The sequence below is a fragment of the Sminthopsis crassicaudata genome, chromosome 6 (assembly GCF_048593235.1).
Source record: "Sminthopsis crassicaudata isolate SCR6 chromosome 6, ASM4859323v1, whole genome shotgun sequence".
In the NCBI taxonomy this organism is placed as follows: Eukaryota; Metazoa; Chordata; class Mammalia; order Dasyuromorphia; family Dasyuridae; genus Sminthopsis; species Sminthopsis crassicaudata.
The window spans coordinates 245,831,560-245,853,751 of NC_133622.1; the positions used below are offsets into that span (position 1 = coordinate 245,831,560).

Genomic DNA, 22,192 nt, shown 5'->3' on the forward strand with positions numbered 1-22,192 from the left:
TAAATACTATGCTATTTATTGCATGGCTCATGAGTATTCTGTTTGTAAGAGAATAACCTGAATGGGCTATATTTGCAAAATATCAATTAACCTTAACACCTCTTACTATAACTGGGGTGGGAAGAATTTATCCATGACATTCAATGTATAATACCACTCGGGGCAGCTAGGGGGCGCAGTGGATAGAGCACCAGCCTTGAATTCAGGAGGACCTGAGTTCAAATTTGGTCTCAGCCACTTAACACTTCCTAGCTGTGTGACTCTGGGCAAGTCACTTAACCTCCAGTCCCAGGGGAAAATATATATATATAATACTCTAAAAGGGTAAATATTTCAAGAGAGAGTGTGGTGTGGTAGAAGGAGCATCAGAATTAGAAGGGTTTCTACTATTGAATCCTGACTATATTATTATTTTTTAAAATTTTAAGTAATTAATTTAATTAATTTTTACCAAAAAAAATTATGTATAGGTAATTTTTCAGCATTTACAATTGCAAAACCTTTTGTTCTAACTTTTTCCCCTCCTTCCCCCATTCCCTCCCCCAGATGGCAGGTTGACCAATACATGTTAAATATGTTAAAGTATGTATACATCTGACTATATTATTCTTATGGGAACTTGAGAAAGTCATTTTCCCTTCTGGACATCAGTTCCTGTAAGAAGAGAGGTTTAGACTTAATTAGTTTCTCTAAATTATTTTCTAGATTGAAAAGAGAGGATTTTCAAGTATATGATAATCTGAGCAGCCAGATTCTATTGAGAGAAAATACATCTGTAATAATTCTTGTGTTTGGTGTATTATGAAAATGTAGCATGGAAAATGTTATACCTTTTGAAGAACACAATGACAACAGTGGCAAGGGGGAAAGATTGTCAGTAATTTATTGGCTGCGCTTTGTTTAGTTTTTTCCCCATATACATGATGCCTTTTTTTTTTTCCTTTTTTTATTCTTTTTGAGGGCAATTGGGTTTTTTTAAAAAGTGACTTGCCCAGGGTCACACAGCTAAGAAGTGTTAAGTGTTTGAGATCAGATTTGAACTCAGTTCCTCCTGACTTCAGGGCTGGTTTTCTATCCACAGCGCCACCTAGCTGTCCCCATGATGCCTTTTTTATGCCAGTTCAGAATAATATTAGTTGGTCTTTGGTTTGTCCAGTTTTAGGACCCCAGCCTCCTCATTCAAGAAAAGATTGGATGAAATGCTGTTTAAGGTTTCTCATCTCAGTAGCTTCATATAAATCCCCCAACTTGTACTCTGTCGCCAAATGAATTTTAACAAAGTAATCCCAAAACAAATACTTTTTGTGTAGGTAAGAAATTTTTTTTTTTTTTTTTTTTTTTTTTTTACCTTTTCATTTCATTGCTAAGAATCCTTCCTGGTATCATCAAATCTCAGATGCTCAATTCAACTCATGCTATGACTGGCACAGAGGGAAAAGCTTAATAAATGTTCACTAATAGACGGCTAGATTAATATTTCCCACATTTGAATTCCAAGAGTGATAGCATCCATACTTCTCTCCTTAAATCTACAAACAATAGGCCCTTCTACTCCATTTTGGCCATCCCTTAAAGCTATAGCAACAGTCTGATTGAAAGGCCTGGAAGTCCTGCGGAGGTAATGGCAGGGCAGTTGGCAGTTCTGGTGGTAAGTAGGGGACAGTGTCAGAAAAGCATAAAAAAGGCTCGGTGGTTCCTCCATTTTACTGGAATCTGTTCAACAAAGAGTTGAGAGAAGCCATGTCTGCCCTGAAGTCAAGGACCTAGAGGGTTTATGACTCCTCACTGAAGAGGTCAAAATGGAGTTGGGGCTCCGGGTCCCTCCATGAGGGGTAGAAATTCTGGGATGGAATTAGAAGGGGATATTGGGCAGAATATTTAGGATACATTCTAGGAGTCAGGAGCCATGGATTCAGCAAGTCATTAAATGTCTAGTTCTCTGGTTTAGTTTCTGTTGGATAGAAATCAGTTTGCTAAGAGTCTGACTTTTTTTTTTCCTGAGGCAATTGGGGACAAGTGACTTGCCCAGGGTCACACAGCTAGGAAGTGTTAAGTGTCTGAGACCAGATTTGAACTCGGGTCCTCCTGACTTCAAGGCTGGTGCTCTATCCACTGCACCACCTAACTGCCCCTCTGGTTTAGTTTCTGACTCTATCTGTAGCAAAAGAATAAAAAGACTTTCAAAAATAAAATTATCATGGTGAATCTCTCCATCATTAACCCTTGTCTTTGGGATGATTCCATCAGGTTATGACCCCATCAGGGAAACATACTTTTCTCAAAAATGGGATTTCTGGGAAAACCTAGATTCCAGCTTTGCCCTCCTGTTGCCAACCCTGCCTCTTGAACCAAGAGAATATGTAGATGGTGGAGGAGGGAGCTAGAGAGGAGCCTGGAAATTAATTTCTCTTTTAACATTAAATATATATGTAAGTTATTTAATTTAAATGAATGCATTTTTTAAATGAATGAATTTCTGGTTTTTGATAGTTGTGTGACATTTTGTGCACTTTACAATGTTACATAAATATTTTGATTCTAATAAATTCTACAAAACCCCAACTCATAAGAAAATTGCATAAACAGTTTAGAAAAACAGCATAAAAGAATGATCAGGATGGATGATCCTAGCATCTGTATAATTTATTTAAATTTGTTTTTCGATGAACAAAAATTAAACTTTAGTAAAGCTAAAGGGTATATGGGTGTGGGTGTGTAATAAATTCATTTCAATATTTTCCTGAGTTTGGGAGTGGTTATGATTTGTAGAGCTAAAATAGGTGGGAAGATTCATCTTCCTGAGTTCAAAACTGGTCTCAGATGCTATTCACTTATTTTCTTCTCCCTGAGGTTAAGATCCCCAGGATCACACAGCTAGGAAGTGTTAAGTGTCTGAGACCAGATTTGAACTCTGGTCCTCCTGAATTCAGGGCTGGTGTTCCATCCACTGCGCCCCCTAGCTGTCCTCTCAGATGCTATTCACATACTACTCTGTGAAACTGGACAAGTTGCTTCACCCTGTGTGCCTCAGTTTCCTCATCTGTAAAATGAGCTGGAGAATGAAATGGCACACCATTCCAGTATGTTTTCCAAACAAAACTCAAATGGGGTCATAGAGAGCCAGAAATAACTACAAAAACAATTAAGCAACAACCATTATGTCCAGAGTTGCTCAGATCAGCACTGTGTGCCTGTTTGAAGTGCCTGTCATCTATAGTGTTTAGTGATTGTACATATATATTATTCTTTTGATTGTGATTTGTCCACTCTGTGTCCCTTCAAATGTGTCTCCCTTTATTTCTTCCAATTATTCATACTTTATTATGGGACAGTGATATTCTATAGCACAGACACTGAGGTCCTTTCTAAATACTAAACAGCCAAACATTCCAATTCTACTGCAGAGAGTACAACTTTGTTGGGTGTAGCATTGTTCAAATGCTAAATGTATGCTTGCTAAAAAGACTATAATATGGAGAATTCACACAGAGCAAGTGCATACAAGGTGTCAGAGAAAGCACTATAAGGATACTCTCGAGGTGTCTCTTAAAGAACTTTAGAATCAATTGGAGGGATCACTGCCACAGGACTATCCAGCATGGAGTGCCCTCATCAGAGAAGATGCTGTGCTTGATGTGCAAAACAAAATTGAATGAGCTGGAGAGAAAGTTAGAGAAACCACCCCAAATATTCTTAGGGACTATTTATGTCCGACCTGTGGGAGAGCATTCTGAGCTTGTATCGGTCTGATCAGCCACTCTAATATAATTATATGTTATTTTACCAAACACATATAAAGACAGTTTTCAATAATTGCCTTTGCAAAATTTTGTGTTGCAAAATTTTCTCCCCTTCTCCCTCCTCCCTCTTCCCCAAGATAGCAAGTAATCTGAGATAGGTTAAATATGTGCAATTCTTCTGAACATATTTCCATATTTATCATGCTATTCAAGAAAAATCAGATCACAATGGAAAAAAGAACACAGAAAGAAAAAAAAAACCCAAGCAAATAAATTACAACAACAAAAGGCGACAACATTAGGCTTTGATCTATATCCAGACTTTAGTTTTCTTTGAATAAAGATGGCACTTTTCATCACAATTGATTCTAACACAGTAATGTCATTTTAGTCCTCTTAGAGATAGCAGGACAACAACTAACCATAAAACTCAGATTACAGAGTCCTAACAAGTCAAAGTTTGGAGGAAGCTCAGAGCCTCTCCAGTCCAAATCCTACCTAAACAAAAAGCCCCACTTATTACCTGCCCCAATTCCAGGTCGGGAGTATTCTCCCTACTAATGGACATTCTAAAAATGGCCTCTTCAATTCCTCATGAAAGCTGGCCTCAGCCCCTCCAGTCCAGAGTTAGGTGACTCTTTTTCTGCATCTGCCATGGCATCCATTTGGAGCTCACATTCTCATTATTTTTTTTTTATTAATTTTATAATTATACATTTTTTGACAGTATATATGCACGATTTTTTTTTATAACATTATCCCTTGTATTCATTTTTCCAGATTTTCCCTTCCTCCCTCTACTCCCTCCCCTAGATGACAGGCAATCTCATACATTTTACATGTGTTACAGTATAACCCAGATACAATATATATGTGTAAATCCCATTTTCTTGTTGCACGTTAAGAATTGGATTCCGAAGGTATAAGTAACCTGGAAAGATAGACAGTAGTGCTAACAATTTACATTCACTTCCCAGTGTTCCTTTTCTGGGTGTCGCTGTTTCTGTCCATCATTGATCAACTGGAAGTGAGTTGGATCTTCTTTATGTTGAAGATATCCACTTCCATCAGAATATATCTTCATACAGTATCGTTGAAGTGTATAGTGATCTAGTTCTGTGGAGTTCACATTCTCTTGGAAAATTAGTTATCTTTTTGTGTGTTCAAATCTTGTCTTCTCAATGCTTGTGGTAGAACTAGGGATTAATAATTTCTGTGAGTTCCTGTACCTGTAATAGTTACTGTGCCCTCATAATTCAATTATCTTGTGAACTTTTGTATTCAGATGTTTCCTTGGGGATATAAACATACTTTATATTAAATTCAACAAATATTTAAGCAACAACCTATACAATTTCAATGTCTTGTGTCAGGTTTCTTATTTGTCTGTGTACTGTCTTGCTCTAAAGTTTATCCTAGTGAACAACTAATGAGTGACCCCTTCAGTGCCTTACTGCTTACCTTAGGAAAGGCCACATGGTCTCTATTGTAATTGCTGGAGACTCTAGAACAATAGAATCTGAGCTGGAAAGGTCACCCAGCTGCTAAGTATTAGTGGTAAAATTTGAAGTCCTTTGATTCAAAGGCCAGTGTTTTTTTCCCCTCTACAACAACCCAGGGATCATAGACCCAAAGAATGGTTCTGGAGGGAATTTAGTGTTAATCTACTCCAACCCTATTATTTTATAGAGGTGAGAAAGTGGGGTCCAGGAAAGGGAGAGAAGAAGCTATTATACACACTGGGCTTTATGCTAATTACAAATATCTTCCCATTTGATCTTCACAACAATCCTTCAAAGGGTGCTATTATTATTCCCATTTTACAGTTGAGGAAATCAAGGCAGAGATCAATGGCTAGCCTAGTTAGTAAGTGTATAAGGATAGATTTGAATTTTTGATAGATTTCCTGACTCCAGGTCCATCTCTTTATCTTTGATATCAACAGCTGGACCAGGACTTTGTTTGCCCAAAGTCACATGACTTGGTCAGGCAAAGTCAAGATCTCAGATTACTTAACTTTGCACCAGATACACTTGCTCTCCAGTTTTCTATCATCTCCAGGGAGATAATAAATTGTAGCATTTACATCAATAACACTTTGAGATTTGCTAAATATTTACACATTTTCTATTTGACTTGTGCTAAAATGAGCCCCATCTGATAGTGGACTCAAGGAGGTTGTGACTGGTCCAAGCTCACACAGCCAACAAGTGTCTCAGGGAGACCCAGATCCAGGTCCTCCAGAAAACAAGTCCAGCTGTTTTTCTACCATACCACAAATTGTGTAAACTTATTTGAAAACCTAGAAGTATCATCTAAATGTCAGTTTCTATGATTATTCCCCTATCCCATCTATTTCTTAAATTGTCAGATAGAATAGAGAGCAGGTAGTATTTAGTGGAATGGACATGAAGATACTGTCCCTTTAATGAGGTAAGCAAAGCATCTTCAGACAATGGAATCAAGTCAAGCCAGCATTTACTGTTTACTGTGTACCATACACAGACTAAGGACTGAGAATTACAAATACAGATGAAAAGAAAGACACTGTTTGCCTTCAAAGACTTAAGATCCTCAAAAGGGGAAATAACTCCTAAAGGGAAACTGAAATGATAATTGTGGAAATAAGTATAGAAGAATTGCACATGTTTAACATAGATTATTTGTTGCCTAGGGGAGGGGATGGGGAAAGGAGAAAAATTTTGAAACATAAGGTTTTGCAAGAGTGAATGTTGAAACTAGCTTTGCATATATTTTGAAAATAAAAAGCTATGATTTTAAAAAATAAAAAAAATAAAGGGAAGTTGAGACATTATGGGGCTGGCATGATAGAAAAAGTCTGGAGAATAAGGATTATGAATGAAGGCATGGCTGATCTGAGCATGCTCCTTAAAATGGAGGTTTTGGGAGGAACCAGACAGTCAGAGGAAGAAGTCAGAGGGACAAAGAGTACTTCTGAAGTGACTCTGGGGGTGAAGTGAAACTTCTGTATTGAAGAGGAATAAAGTCTGAAAATGTTTCAAGTTCAAAGAGTCTTTAGAGATCATCCAATCCAACTTCTTTTTACAGATGAGTAAACTGAGGCCGGGAGAAGTGATTTGCCTGAGATCACATAGAGAAAGCTGGGCCAAAATTTGAACCCTGGTCTTTTCAAGGCCACAGAATCAGTACTTTTTCTGCTACAACTCACTACTACAGAAAGGACAGGTCTGTTCCTCAGAGACCTTTCAAATCTTTCTGCTTTAGGGAATTTGGTAACAAGGTTTAGATTAGGATTAAAACAATTTCCAGACAAAGGAGGAAAAGCCTCTGGGAGAAAGCAGCTGAGAATAATCATAATAATAGCCAGCCCTTTAATGAAAGAAGAGAGTTTACAGTGACATTTTAATCCAATGCCTGAGAGAAGATAGTGGAGTGGAAAATTTGGGACTGGGAGCCAGGAGTGCCCAGATTATGTGCTTCTGCCACCAACTCGCTGGTATTATTTCTGGCTTGGCAGACCATTTTTCTCTCTCTGGACCTTAGTTTTGGCAGCTGTGAGAAGAGAATCAGCTGAGCTGAGAGGAGCTTTCAAGTTTCTTTACACTTCAAAGCATCCTGATTCTATGACTCACTCTTCACTCCAACAGGTGCCCACTGCTGTTGACCTTCTACCAGGAAGAGAAGTCCGGTCCAGTTTGACAGATTTCCTGTTCTGGATCCAGTCCACTTCCTGAAGAGCACTCTCCACTCTCCACCAGCCTTTGTGGATTTACTGTTAATCTCACGGGACTTTCGCTTTTCTTTCATTCCCTGAGGACTCTTTTTACTTTCTCTCTAGTGTTCTAAGAGCTTTTAAAGTCTGTCTTTCATTTCGGAGGCGTTTCTAGCCCATCTAACTCCCGCAGACCATTCCAGCCTTCTCTCTTCCACATATTCTACGGTCAGAGAGCCAAGCTGGAAAAAAAATGCATCCTGGAAGTGTCGTCCCCTCCCCCCATTTTTTTTCCCCCAGAATCCACGTTTGCTTCGAAGTTCAGCTCTAGAAGCATTTCATTCATGAGACACACCCTCCCTGCACCACATGCCTCCCCTCCACATATTTGGCATTTGCTTATGCGTGTCCATCTTTTCTCCCCGTAAGCTTCTTGAGGGGAGGGACCATTTGCAGATTTTGTCTCTTTCTATCAGCCCAGGGCTTGGACACCGCAGCAGGAGTTTAATAAATGCTTGTCAGATTGGATGACAGAAGCAGAATTCGGGTTGGAGTTGACTGCCAGGAGAACCCGAATTCGAATTCTGGTTTTTCCATTCACTGGCTGTGAAATTCAAGACAAATCTCTTCGCCTCCATGTCCACATATGTAAATAAAAGACTCAGAGCTTTCCGGTCTAAATTGATGATCTGTCTCCCCCCAAACTCTGAGGACCTTTCAGATTTCTGGCTCTCTCTCTGGAGAGCTCTTTCTACCCCCAGGGTGGTTCTTTTTCTGATTATTTGAGGGCCACAGGCCGGATATCCCTCCTAGAGACGGAGGTAGGGGGGAAATAGAGGCAGGGGGCTGTAGGAGGAGGGGCTGGGGAGGAGTCAAGGAGAGAAGGAGTTGAGAGGAGGGGAAAAAAGAGGGTTGAGGAGGAGGAGGAGGAGGAGGAAGAGGTTATGGGAATGAGAAGAGAGGAGGAGGAAAAGGAGAGAGGGCGGGGGGCGGAGGGCACGAGGACTGCGCCTGGCCCTTTAAGGCGGCCGAGCGTGGGCGGTGCCCAGGTAGAGGAGGCGGTGCCGGCCGGCCTCCGCTCTTCCTCCGCTGTCCGGGAGGATTAGTCGGGCCGCCGCCCAGCGCCCGCCCGCCAGGCTGCCCGGGGATCAGGCTCGGGGGCGGATTTAGACGCCGCTGCTCGGGCTGGGCAGGACCAGTGGGGAGCCGGGCGTCCGTCCCCGATGGGACTTCGACGCTCCTCCTAGCGCGCGGCCATCACCCTCCTCCTCTTCCTTCACCTGCGGCCAACTTCGGGCAGCCACTTCCTGCCGCTCACCTGGGCCGTGCTCCGGGCTGAGCTCACCTGGGCGGTACTCACCTGGGCCGCGCTCACCTGGGCCGCGCTCTCCTGTCCGCGGGCGCCGGGGAGGGCAGCTCCCCCGGCCAAGATGAAGGACCGGCTAGAGCAGCTGAAGGCTGTGAGTGCCGCCCCCAGGGGCCCTGCGGGGAAGGTGGGGGGTGGTCCCCTTGACTGCGGGGGAGGGGGGCGGCGGGAGGCTGCGCTTGTGCTTGAAGGGGGCGAGATTGGCTTTCCCCTCCTCCACTCTTCCGATCCCCCCTCTCCTGGTGCTGCGGGCCCCCTCCCCGCTCGTGTCATGTGCCGGCTGATTCATTCGCGGGAGGCTGTGGCTTCTCTGCCGGCCGCTGCCCCGCACCCCCTTCCGTCTGTCCAGCTCCTCTGACGGGTGAATGACTCCCCCTCCCCCTCCCTCTTATAGCCCCCCACTGCTGGGTCTTCGTGTATTCTTCCTCGGCCCCCGTAGTGTGTGTGTGATTATGTGTATGTGCGCGCGCGTGGGTGTCTTGTGCAGGGTCCCCTAAGCTAGTTCTGGCAGACGGAGTGGGGGGGGGAGGTGGGCCCGGGGTACAGAACAAAGAGGTCATCCAGGTCACCCCTTCTGTCCGTTTTCTCCGGGGTGCTCTTGACCCATTTCTATTGCCGGCATTTTTCTCTCCTGCTTCTCCCATGAAGCGGCTGACGCCTCCTTCCACTTAAAAAAAAAAAAAAAAAAAGTCCGGCCTCGGCTCTGCTCCTCCCCACCTCTCCGGACTGATTTCTGTTTTCCTCCTCATCACTTGGGTTTCTATTATCCAAGATTTATTTTTCTTTCTCCTCCCAAGTCTTTGCCAGGTTGTTCGTTGTCCTTTGACCCCAATTTGTCGAAGGTTTGCAAGTGACATGAGAGTGCCCGATTTCCTCTAGGTTGGCCAGAGAAGGCTAGGAGGGCAAAGAAAAGGAGCCAGGGTTTATTGTGGTACTTTGTGGGGAATAACGGGGGAGAGGAAGGCCCAGCCCGTTCCCGGGGGCCTAAGCCAGCCTTTGGTAAATTTTCAGATAGGGTGTATAGTAGGTATAGAGTGTCTGTTACCTCCTTTAATTGCCTGCTCTCTTGGTCCCGTGAGGGGCTCTTCAGTTTCAACACCTGCAGGGAGAAGCAAGAAAGAGACAATTCATTCCGTTGTTTCCAGCAAGAAATTGCTCTTTAACAAAGCGACAGGTAGTTATTCAAAGCCTCTGTGCCAGCTCTGAAGCTAGGTGAAAAGACAGAATGGAGCAGTTCCTGCTCTCAAGAAGCTCTCAAGTGGGGGCAAGAATAGCTGTCCATTTAAAGTATTAAAAAAAATTAGGGACGGGGTCTGGACCTGTGACTTCACTAAGGAGCTTTCAGATGAGGAAACTTGGCACTTAGAGTCTCAGGGAGTTGCCTACAACACTGAGGAGGATGAGTGGCTTAAGTGCCCATGCTCACACAGCCAGCAAATAAGGCAAAACCAGGACTTGAATCCAGGTCTTCCTGATGCCGAGACTGGAATTCTATCCATGACAGCATGCTGGTGCCGCTCATGTAGGTTCCTACATGAATACTAATTCCATTGAGTGAAGTTAGGGGGGCAGCTGGCAAGATGAGGGAAGGCTTGGAAAAGACAGTGGGGAATCCAGGCTTGACAGAAGCATGGGAGTCTATGAGATGGGCAAAGGAGTCTGGGGAGACCTGGGCTAGGTGTGGCAACAGACCTGGATCCAGGAGGACTCATTTTCCTGAGTTCAACTCTGGTGTGAGACACTAGCAATGTGACCCAGTGAAGTCACAAAACCTACTTTGACTCCATTTCCTTATCTGTAAAATGAACTGGAAAATGGTAAACCACTGGAGTATCTTTGTCAAGAAAATCCCCCATGAGGTCACAGAGTCCAACATGATTGAAGTGATTGAAGAACTGAGGCAAGGGATAGCACCCTCTGTGTGTGTGAGAGAGAGAAAAACCTCTTCCTACACCCTTCCCCCTCCCATATGCACAGGGGTGAGCACAAACACAGACCTATCATTAAGGGTTGTAAGTGCAAATCCTAGAATACCATAGGCAGAGAAGTTGGAAGGACCTCAGAAACTATCTGCTCTAACCCCTTCATTTTAATGACTCGAGGAAGGAAAATCACTTGTCCAGGATCATGTAGGTAGTAAGTAGTAGAGCCAGAATCCTGCCTCAGGTCCTTTGGCTCTCAATGTGATTCTCTGTTCATGATGACCCTTTCTGCCCTTCCTTGTTGGCTTGGTACCCAAAGAGCTGCCCTAGAGTATATGGAGGTTGGTTACTTACTAATTTTATAGAAAGGCAGGGGCTGAGTGGAGTGGAAGACACTTGGAATTGAGCAGCAATGAGATTTGAACTCTAGACTCAGTTCTGATGGCCACTAGTATTGATTTAAAGTAGCTCACTTCTCCTCTTGGTCCCTTCCAGCTTTTTGTGTTGAGAGAGAAAACTAGGCTTAGGGCAGAGAGTATAAATATTGGGGAGAGAGAGTCCTGAATTCAAATCTAGCCTCTGATCTCATTATCCTCAAATCATTTTCTTAAGTTACAGATGAGTTGTGCATCTGCATTGATAGAGAGAGCTTACATCCATGATAGAAGTCTGGGCCATTCCTACTGCTAAAAAAAAAAGAAGGAAAAAATTACACATAACTCTGGATAAATAACAGTTCAGAGAAAATTCATAAACACAGCTCCTGCTTCCTGGAAGCTTCACCTGGCATGGGCATGGTAGTAGGCAGACATCATGGGCTTCACCACGGGTATCCTGCCCCCCCACTCCAGGACTTGGTGCTTCCTGAGGCCAGAGTCACAAGAATTGAGTCTCCCCTTATCATTGATTCTGGGCCTCTGAATAGTCATCATAGACACAAACTCTCAGGTCAGACTGCTAGAGCACCAGTAACCAGGAAGTGAAATATAAGTGTAGGCTGTCTGTTCATGAATACCCAGATGTGCCATAGAGGGATCCAGTCTGGCTTTGGAAGTTATTCCTTTTTTTTTTTTTTTTTAAGTATTTCTTGATAATTTAACTTTAGGTTAATTGTTTAATCTTTCTCAGTCTCAATAATTTCCACTTCTGTAAAATGGGAATAATAGTTCCTTCTTCCTAGTGTTGTAAGAATATGTAAATGAGAAGATATATTCCAAGAGCTTTGCAAGTCTTAAAACACTATCTAAATGCTAGCTGTTATTGTTGTTTGGTCATTTCAATCTTTAGCTGACTGTGATCCCATGTGGGGTTTTTTGGGCACTGAAGGTCATTTCCTTCTCTAGGTCATTTTGCATATCTGGTAGCTGGGGCAAACAGAATTAATTGTCTTGCTCTGGGTCACACAGCTATAAAGAGCCTGAGGCTAGATTTGAACTCCAGTTTTCCTCACTCCAGGTCCTACATTCTATTTACTGAGCCTCCTAAAATTATAGATTAGGTTTTGGGAGGGACTTTAGTTCAATCTGCTCATTTTATAGATGAGAAAATTGAGGTTAAGTGATATGTCGAAAAATCTGGAAAAATGAATACAAGGGATAATGTTATAAAAAATTACTCATGCATATATACTGTCAAAAATGTATAATTATAAAATTAATAAAAAAAAGTGATATGTCGAAGATTATACAACTAATAAATACTGAGTTAGGAACTTTAATTCTACATCCAGTGCTCCTTTCTACTCTACCAAATTCTCTCCTTTGCAGAGGTCAGGCCAATGTTTCTTTCTTTTTTTTTAAAAGCCAAATGCTTTTTTCTGCATCCATTGAGAAATTATATGATTTCTGTTAGTTTAGTTATCGATATGGTCAATTATGCTGATAGTTTTCTTGATATTGGACCAGCTCTGCATTTCTGCACGTGTAAATCCCACTTGGTCATTGTATTTTGGTGATAAATTGCCATAATCTCTTTGCTAATATTTTATTTAAGATTTTTGTATCAATATTCATTAAGGAAATTGGTCTATAATTTTCTTTTTCTGTTTTGGCCCTTCCTGGTTTAGGTACTCTATCTCTTTTATCAAACAGGCCAATTTTTTTTTAACCTTAGAGCATACTGGGGATTGGCCCACTCTCCTAAGCAACGTCTTAGTTAAGAAAAGGGGAAGAAGGAACAGGTAGGGGGTAGGGAAGTCCAAATGGTGGGAATTGAAGGAACCACTTTTTAAAGTTGATCTGATCTGATCTAATCCAACTAGCCATTATTAAGCACCTATTATGTGCAAGCTTGGCAGTCCCCAAATTGTGACAGTGGAAAGGTCAGCTCAATGATCTTGTAAACATTTAAATTCAAGCTTTGTTTCTGATATAACTGCTGTAAGAACTTGGCAACTCTGATAATGTTTGGTGTTCTAGGTTGTTGTTGCTTGACCTTCTCGAAGAGAACCATGATATCGGGGAGGTGATTCCAGAATATATACCTCTTTACAAATTACAGAAGTTGCCAATCTGAATTGATGAGCAGTTTCCACACTGGGTTTCCCCACATGGATGAAATTATAAATGTGGCCCTTTAAAAAAGTACAAGTCTCTATATAATGAACTTTGGTAGAAAAGGCCTTTTTGAAAAAAATTCCTTCAGATCAGTAAATAATTAGAGCTACCTAATTTATTGAGAATGTTAATAAAAGCCAGGTGTCCTTCACTATTTTGGAGTCATGGGCTCCTTTGTTGTTTGGTTATCACCAAACATTTATTTAGTACCTTTATGACTGGGGCTGAGCTGGTTACTAAAGATAAAGGATGAGCGAAAATGGCTTTGATCCTCAAGTAACTTCCTTTTGGTTTTGTTAGACATACTCGGGAGTATCTCTATATAACTATAGAGTTATGTACAGGATTGGTGTAAAATGATTTTGGGTAATAGCTACTGCCAGGGGATCAGGAAAGGTCTCATAAAGAAGGTGGGGCTGGAACTGAGGTTTGAAGGGAAAAAAAGGATTCTGAGAGCCCAGTGAGGATATCTGTTTAAAGAGCCAATTGGACTTTGAAAGAACCTAGAGTTTTCTTGGTACTTCAAGCAATTGCCCTATCTGATGTCTTGTTCCATTGCTAGGGGATCCCATCCTGTCCTGTAAGCATAAGAGCCTACCGAATACTAGGTCAAGAGGATGCAAAAAGAGGGAGAAAACCCCACAGAAAACTATCCTTGGGTCTTTCTCTGAAGGTCTTGGAGGGGAAAGTCTTCAGGGACCTCTGCTTGTGGGAATATCTTAATGTAAAGGACTCTTCTTTTGGAATCTAAGAATAACAAGTCAAGTTCGCCCCTTGTCTAGGATTACAGTTGGAACCAGGCCCCTTCCTACTTGGGGGAGGGGGATCATTGCTGTGCACCGGGCTGTGGAAATCAGAATGCATGGCAATTTCGGCCTTCTGTCTGCTCAGCCAGGGGCTCTGTGGAGAATTTACTCCTCCTGGGTAAGCAGGAGGGAGGCTGGGCCGAAGAGGGGAGTGACAGGGATTGAAGAGGGATTATAGAATCCTGCAGGCTAAGGCCAGAAGATAAAATGCTTGGATGAGAGAAGGGGATTAATTTTATTTTTATTCCTGGTAATGTGATGGGGGTGGGGGAGAGGAGGAATCTGGCTGAAGCTCATGGGAGAACTGTCCAGATCTACAGCATGGTTCAACGGGAAGAATCTACCTATGGCAGTGGAAGGCTAGAACTCCCGGTTATTCTCAAATTAGTCCTTGTGTCTCACTGGGCAAGTTCTTCTACTTTTCTGAGCCCCAATTTGCTCCTTTATAAAAGGAAGGTGTTGGTTTAGTTTAGGGATTCTTAACTTGGGGTCCATAGATTCCCAAAGGTGTAGATCTATTTTTAAGAGAGGAGGTCTGAGGTCAGACCTGAAAAAAGCTGTTTATTATTCCTGTTTTGTTAGTGAATCTTATAGCTCAGATTGTTTCCTCAGTTATTATTATTTATCCCCCACAATTAGCACTAGGAAAAAGCCAGTTCTGTCTTATATGGACATGTTTGTGTTTTGTTTTCAGGGCTGAGGGTAAGAATTCACTGTGGATTCCTTTCTCCAAGGGCAGGAGGTTGAACTAAGTGACCTCTAAGCCTGCAGAATAGCTGATATTTCTATTGCCAGTTAAGGTTTGCACAGGCCTTTGCATAGATTATCTCATAGCAAACCCTGTGGAGGAAGCCTTGTTGGTTTAACAGCACAGGAGACTGAGGCTCAGGCTTACCCAGGATCACTTAGCTGGTCAGCAGCAGAACCAAGTTTGGAATTCAGATCTGGATTCCATACTTTTTCCAGACTACTTTGTATTGCCTCCTTAATTTCCACTTTAAAATTTTAAGATAAAAATTTTTTTTAAAAGCTATCTTCTCTCCCCAACTACATTTTAATTTTCTTAAATGTCCAGAGAGCTTTTTAGTATTTTGTCCAGAAGTCATACAATCATAGATTTAGAGTTTGAAGGGATTTTGGAGCTCTTCTCCGTTTGACTTCCCTATTTTACAGAGGAAGAAATGGGGATTTGTCTAAGATAATTTGAAGGGAGGATTTGAATTCAAGTCCTCTGACTCCAAAGCCCTTTAAGTTCTTTAACAAGTACTTGGTTGATTGATTGAATTAGAAGATTCAGAGCCATAACTATTATGGAGTGATAGGGACACCTAGGAGAGTGTTTTCTCCCCACAGGATGCTGAGTGGGAGCACTCCTTCCTGAAGATTGTTGACAATATAGGCTAAAACTGTTGTAGGGAGAAAATCTCTCCTCTCTGTTGAGCCCTGGAGTAGGGTACCACCAGACCCTCCCTCCTCAGCCATCCAGGGGGACTCTTTGACCTGGAACATCCAATCAGCATCATACTTCGTACCCAGATCCAAACCTTTGGTGCTCTGGACTGCATTGCCCCTGCTTTGACGTAACCTTGTTCCTATGTGGAACACCTGGGCTCCACTGTGGCACCATGGGGATGACCACACACCATGGGGATGACCACATCCAGGTCTCCTAGAACCTCTGTCAGTCTTCCCCTTCTGTCTCTCTCTGACTTTGCCCCAGGTACTGGAATTCTCAGCACTGAATCTGAACAGAAGAGTTGCCCTTAGAGTCCATGTTGGTCCGTGATCATCCTGCTCTCAAAAATGCCTTCACCTTGGCATTGGGATTACCAGTTGCTATGGTTACCAAGTCATGGGTTTCGTGTGCTCATGGTTCCAAGACCCTTAACCCTGCATTTTGCACACTTGGACCTTGATTCACCAGGGAAAGCAGACTGAAAAATTGTAGCTGGGCCAATGCTGGCCTATTGTTACTTTTAGGAGAGAGTTTTTATCCCATGATTCAGAGTGAGTGGTACAACCTTTGGCTATGTAGCACAACAGGAAGTTTTTAGAGAGGAAGAACGAGAAAAGGTTATTGTCTTTGTCCTTTGTTTTAATGGGCCGTTGAGAGCAAATTGAGGGAATAATTGGTGTCCTGGAAAAGCTTAGACACTAGTGGGGATCTGAATTCCACCTCTGCCATTAACTGTGAATATCACATTCTTAAATCAGTCAATATAAGACCTACTATGGGCTAGGCTCTGTGCCATGGGCCAGAACTGCCAACAAAGGCCAACCTAACCAATTATTTCTGCATCTTTTTGAGGAAGAAGTGAAACTTGTGTGGGCCCCATAGCTACTGGCTGAATGGATTAGAGGGTCTCAGGAGGTCCCTTCTAGCTCTAGGATCCTTAATGAGATTTAAAGCTGTAAAGAATCTTTTGAGGCCATTGGGATCAACCCCTTCATTTTGCAAATAAGGAAACTGAAGCCTTGGAGGTTTATTAAGTTGCTCAAAATCAGGGAGGTGTGTGGTTCTTATGTTGTTTCCCCTGTTAGAAGGGAAGTTTGTTGAGGGCAGGGATCTTGTTTTTTGCCTTTTTTTTTAAATATCCCCAGCACATAGCAATTATATAATAAATGTTTATTGGTTGGTTGACTGAATAAGACTTGTTCTGTTTGGTCCAAGAAGTGGGAACAGAAAAAAAGGTTGAAAAGAAGCAGATTTAATCTTCTTGTTAGGAAAACTTCCTGCCAACCAGAGCCTGCCTTGAGAGGCTCCCTTATTGGAGGACCTTAAATTGGAGGGTACCTCTTGTTGGGTACATTGGAGAGCGGAGCCTTGCTCTTCAATGGGTTGGACTGGATGGCCTTGTAGTACAGTTGGGTTTTTCAATCCAACCTCAGTTACCAGCAGTGTGACCCTGGGTAAGTCATTTAACCCTGTGGGACTCAGAAAGAAATGGAGAAGGATGTGGTAAACCTCTTGAGGATCTCTGCCAAGAAAAATCTGCAAAGCGCTGGATGGGGCTGGACGATCTGACCAAGATGGGCTTGGACAGCCTTCCCAGCCTCTCTAGGATTCCCTCATTTCCTTGCTGTCAGGATTGTGGAAAGACCCTGGGCTGTTCCCATGGTAATGATCAACTGTGTGTCCCTGGAGGCCGTGAATAAAGTTCAACCTCTGGCTAAAGAGATTAGTGGGGTCTTTAGCTGTCCTAGTTAAGGCAGCTTTGTTGGGCCTCTGCATGCAGCCTGTGTCTCTGGGTCCACAGTCTGGCCTGTTGGTGGGATACTGGTGGAGGAGACGGCTTGTTCCCTGCCACCCACCTGGCTGCATCTTTAATGGGTCCTGATCCTATTGCAGCTGGGGGGAAGAGCAGCCTTGGCCTTCGGGGCTGAACAGGACACCTATATACACACAGGGACATGCCCAAGGAAGTCTTTTAAAAGAGTATAAGATTTAGAGCTAGACAGGGCCTTGTAGATCATTTTACCAAAGTAGAAACTGAGACCTAGAGAGGGGAAGTCATTAGCTCAAGTTCACACAATAGGGGAATTGGGATTTGAACTTGTCCCAAACTCTGCTACTCTTTCACTACACATTTGGACCAGACTCCTGCTAAAGAAGCAGCATTCTGTCTGATTTCTTGAGTGGTGGGCCCTTTGTAGAAGGCTACTCGAAGGAGAAAGGCAATTTTTATAACTGTGGCCCTTTCCTTGTCATTCCCTCCCAATTCATCCCCTTCTAGGGGTTCTTAAAAATGTGTGTGCATATGATGGATGCCCTCAGAAGCCTTGGTCGCCTTCTTCCATATATATAAAGTTGCCTACTTTTCTCATTGAAAGAGATTCTCAATTTTAGTGGAAAAAAAAAAGAGGCAGTTTTTCCCCTCCAAGTTCATGGATTCTTGGGGGACTGTGAATTTCATATGAAGAACTCTTGGAACAAAGCAAGATTGGTTCCCTAGCCACTCCTTTCCCTGCTCTAGATTCTTTTCCTACTTTTCAGTGGCTCCAACTACCACCACCCTTGTTTGTCCCAAACTACCTCTTCCTTTGCTAAAAGTAACAGAGTGTGTGTCCTTCTCTTCCTAGGCTCAGCAATCTAGCCCAGTGTAATAGCAATTCCCATCCTTTTTTTTTTTTTTTTTTTTTTTTTTTTTTTTTTTTTGCCCCAAACTCCTTAGAATGGAAGCTCCCTGAGAGCAAGGGCAACTTTTTTTTAATCTAGTGGCCACCTCAATGTCCAATGGAGATGCTTTATTAATTGATTACCTGTTTATAGAAGGTATCATCTATTTCTTACTGCCAAAACAGAAAAGTAAACTGAGACTCAGTGAGGGGAAGTGATTTGCCCAACAAATGATAAAGCAGGATTAGAAACCAAGTTTCTTTTCTCTTAGATTAGTATCGTTTCTGCATAATTCCCTCATCTTAAAAGTATTCAGTGGCAGGTGAGTGTATGTATATATATAGGTAGTAAGATGTGGGTTTAGTTTTTGTTTCCAACATTTAAATAAGCGCTATGTGACTCATGAGCATTTACTTGAACCCAAGTCTCTGAAGGCATGAAATGGGGATGAAATATTTCTTAGAACTTACGTCACAGGATTGTTCGGTGAGAAAGTCTGTTATGTGCACGTGGTGTCAGTGCTAAAGAACTTGAGAAATGTCAGCTTTTTAAAAATAATAGCTTCCATGTATGTGTAACAGGACTGGGTTTTGTTAAAAATAAGCTTCAAGTAAGCCCAGTAGAAAGATGCCGACCTCAGAGCCCCTGGGAGAATAGAGTTTGAATCCCAGCTCTGACGTTGGTGTACCATGTCAAGGCTTTTCACTTCGTGGTGCCTCAGTTTCTCTGTCTGTAAGATGTGGGGGTTGGATTTAAAGGCCTTAGAGAGTCTATCAGGCTCTAGGATCTTGTATTTAGGTAGATCTCTCCCTGGGACTATATTTGTTACTATGGCTAACTTGGTTTAATTTTTTTTTTTTATTTATAATTTTTTTTTCATAGTATATAATTTTTTTTATAATATTATCCCTTGTATTCATTTTTCGAAATTATCCCCTCCCTCCATTCCCTCCCCCCGATGAGAGGCAATCCCATACATTTTACATGTGTTACAATAAAACCTAGATACAATATATGTGTGTAAATACCATTTTCTTGTTGCACATTAAGTATTAGATTCCAAAGGTATAAGTAACCTGGGTAGATAGACAGTAGTGCTAACAATTTACATTCACTTCCCAGTGTTCCTTCTCTGGGCTGTAGTTGTTTCTGTCCATCATTGATCAACTGGAAGTGAGTTGGATCTTCTTTATGTTGAAGATTTCCACTTCCATCAGAAAATATCTTCATACAGCATTGAGGTGTACAGCGATCTTCTGGTTCTATTCATTTCACTCAGCATCTAACTTGGTTTAATTTTGTTGGTTTGTTACCCACCTGAGATATTGGGCAGGAGAGCTTTGATGTTCCCTTGTTCTAAGACCTTCCCAGCTCTGACATTTGTTGTTCTAAGGTCCCTCCCAGCTCTGACATTCTCTTGTTCTAAGACCCTCCAGCTCTGATATTCCCTGTTCCAAGGCTTCTTCCAGTTCTGATATTCCCTTGTTCTAAGATCCTCCCAGTTCTAATATTTCTTGTTCTAAGACCCTCCTAGCTCTGACATTTGTTCTAAGACCCTCCCAGCTCTGACATTCCCTGATTTGAAGACTTCTTCCAGCTTAGACATTCCCTTATTCTAAGACCTCTCCCAGTTCTGACATTCCCTTGTTCTAAGACCCTCCCAGCTCTGATATCTTCTGAGCCCACAACACAGAATGGGGGATTGCGCATCAGGGATAAGTACCATTGTCCCTTTTAGTCAAGTCTATAGGGGAGAAGATTGGGATTTAAAAGGTTAGGAAAGTCAAGGCTGTAGCCTCCAGGGAGTCTCTGACCCTCTTACTCTAGAGAAAGCCTGCAGGAGTGTATTGGCTGGTACAGAAAACGGCCCGTCCCTTGAAGGCCTGCGGAGGGAGGCCAGGACTCCAGACCAGAGTAGCCCCCCTCAGTCCAGGGCAGGCTTTCCCCTCTATTCACTTTTGGCCCTTCAACCCGTGTCTCTGATCCGTGAAGACCAGCATGGCAGCATCTTGGGAATAGAGACCATTTCCTTTACTGGTCTCCATCCCTTGGCCCATATAAGGAGCTTTAATAAATACTTGGTGATTATTGGTTAATTGGATGATTATTGGATTTTGAATCCTATCTCAGACTTATCTTGTGCAACTCACTTTTATACCTCAGTTTCCTCATCTGTAAAGTGAAGGGTTTGACTGGATGACTTCAATGATCCTTTTAAATTCTAGGCAGCGAAGTGGTACAGGTTTGGAGTCAGGCAATCCTGAGTTGAAATCTGGCCACAGACACTTAATTTAGCAGTATGACTTTGATCAAGCTACTTAACCTGTTTTCCTCAATTTCCTCACCAGTTAAACAGGGATAATAATAGCTTAGTAATAATAATAGTGCTTAATACGGTACCAGGCACCCGGTAGGTCTATAAAAATTCTAGATAGAATTATTATTAATAAATCTATGATTTAGTTCTCCAGGCATCTCCTATTGCTCCTGTTAAGTTGTAAAAACCCACCAATTTGTCAGTCAACAGATAAGAATTTCCTACTAGTACCGGTCATTGTACTGGGCACTAAGCTTACAAAAGGGAAACAGTTCCTGCCTTCTAGGAAATCATATTCTCCTGGGAGAATATGTGCACAGACAAGTACAATTTAAATAAACTCTAAAAACCTAGTGCTTGGAGAGAGGAAGAAGAAGGGAGGGAGGGAAGAAGGGAGGGAGTGAGGGAGGGAAGGAATTAGACAGAGAGGGGAGAGAGAGAGAGAGAGAGAGAGAGAGAGAGAGAGAGAGAGAGAGAGAGAGAGAGAGACAGAGAGAGAGACAGAGAGAGAGACAGAGAGACAGAGAGAGAGACAGAGAGAGAGACAGAGAGAGAGACAGAGAGAGAGACAGAGAGAGAGACAGAGAGAGAGACAGAGAGAGAGACAGAGAGAGAGACAGAGACAGAGAGAAAGAGGAGAAAGAAGGAAAGAAAGAAGAGTGAAAAAGAGAAGAAAGGAAGGGGAGAGGAGGAGAGAACAGAAAGAGAGAAAGAATGTGTGTGTGAATGCAGAGAAAGAGAATGTGTGTGTATGTGTGAATGGACTCAACTAATGTCTAGGAAAGTTTTTTGGAAGGAGTGGGTGCTTGAGCTGAGTCTTTTCTCTGATGTGGGGAGGAGGTTCAGGATTCTTGGGGATCCTGGCAAAGCCCTGCATCTTTTGGGGTTAATTGGCTATATTTCTGCCCACACTGTGTCTTGTTTCTCCTCTGATCTCCTTGGGTAATGGCTAATTATTTCTGAAGAAATAGGGGTGTTTTGACCTTGGGAAGACTGAGTGAGCATTAATGAGGGGAAAGAAAGCTGGCAACCTGGCTCTGCTACTTACTAGCAATGCATTCGCTCTGTGTGAGCCTCAATTTCCCCCATAATAAAATGGAGATCATCTACAATAACCATTGCTCTCATCTAGATAATGCTTTGTATGGTGAGATTTGGATTTTCATTACAATGAGTCCTAGAGAAGTGGAGTTTCATAACAAGTTTCAGAGCTAGGATTTAACTTGCTGCTTCCAAGGTCACACCTGCCCATTTAAGGATCTTGAGGACAAGAACTGTTGTTCTTTTGGGGGTATATTCCCAGTGATTAGCACCAATGTCTGGCACATAGTACGTGCTTAATAAATGCTTTTTGACTAACTGATATCTGACCCCATGATCTTGATTTTCCCCAGTTGTTTTTCCATTCCCTCGCTCTCATTACATTTTATAAACTGAGTTATTGTTGCTATTTGAAATTGTTGCATTTTACAGTGCTTGACACATAGTTGGTGCTTAATAAATACTTGTTGGTTGAATGAATCTCCCCACCCCCCCAAACCCACCAATCACTGTATTTTTAGATCGCTCTGTATGTGCGTTATTTCTCCCTAGTGAAATCTAAGTTTTTCTGTTTTTGTCTTGGCAAGACCAGCTAGTTGTACAGGTCTCTGTCCATAGTAGGGATTTTTTGGAA

At 42.4% G+C, this 22,192-nt stretch overlaps 1 protein-coding gene across 4 annotated transcripts in view; it reads left to right on the plus strand.

Annotated features, from left to right (window-relative positions):
* Nucleotides 1–8,426: 8,426 nt before the first annotated feature.
* The window catches only part of STX3 (syntaxin 3), a 53,902-nt gene continuing 40,136 nt past the window's right edge, over nt 8,427–22,192 (plus strand). For all 4 annotated transcript variants that reach the window (XM_074274021.1, XM_074274019.1, XM_074274020.1 and 1 more), the window contains exon 1: nt 8,427–8,894. In XM_074274021.1, the coding sequence (XP_074130122.1) occupies nt 8,865–8,894 (30 nt within the window). In that variant the 5' untranslated portion in view covers nt 8,427–8,864. The remainder of the gene's footprint in view (nt 8,895–22,192) is intronic.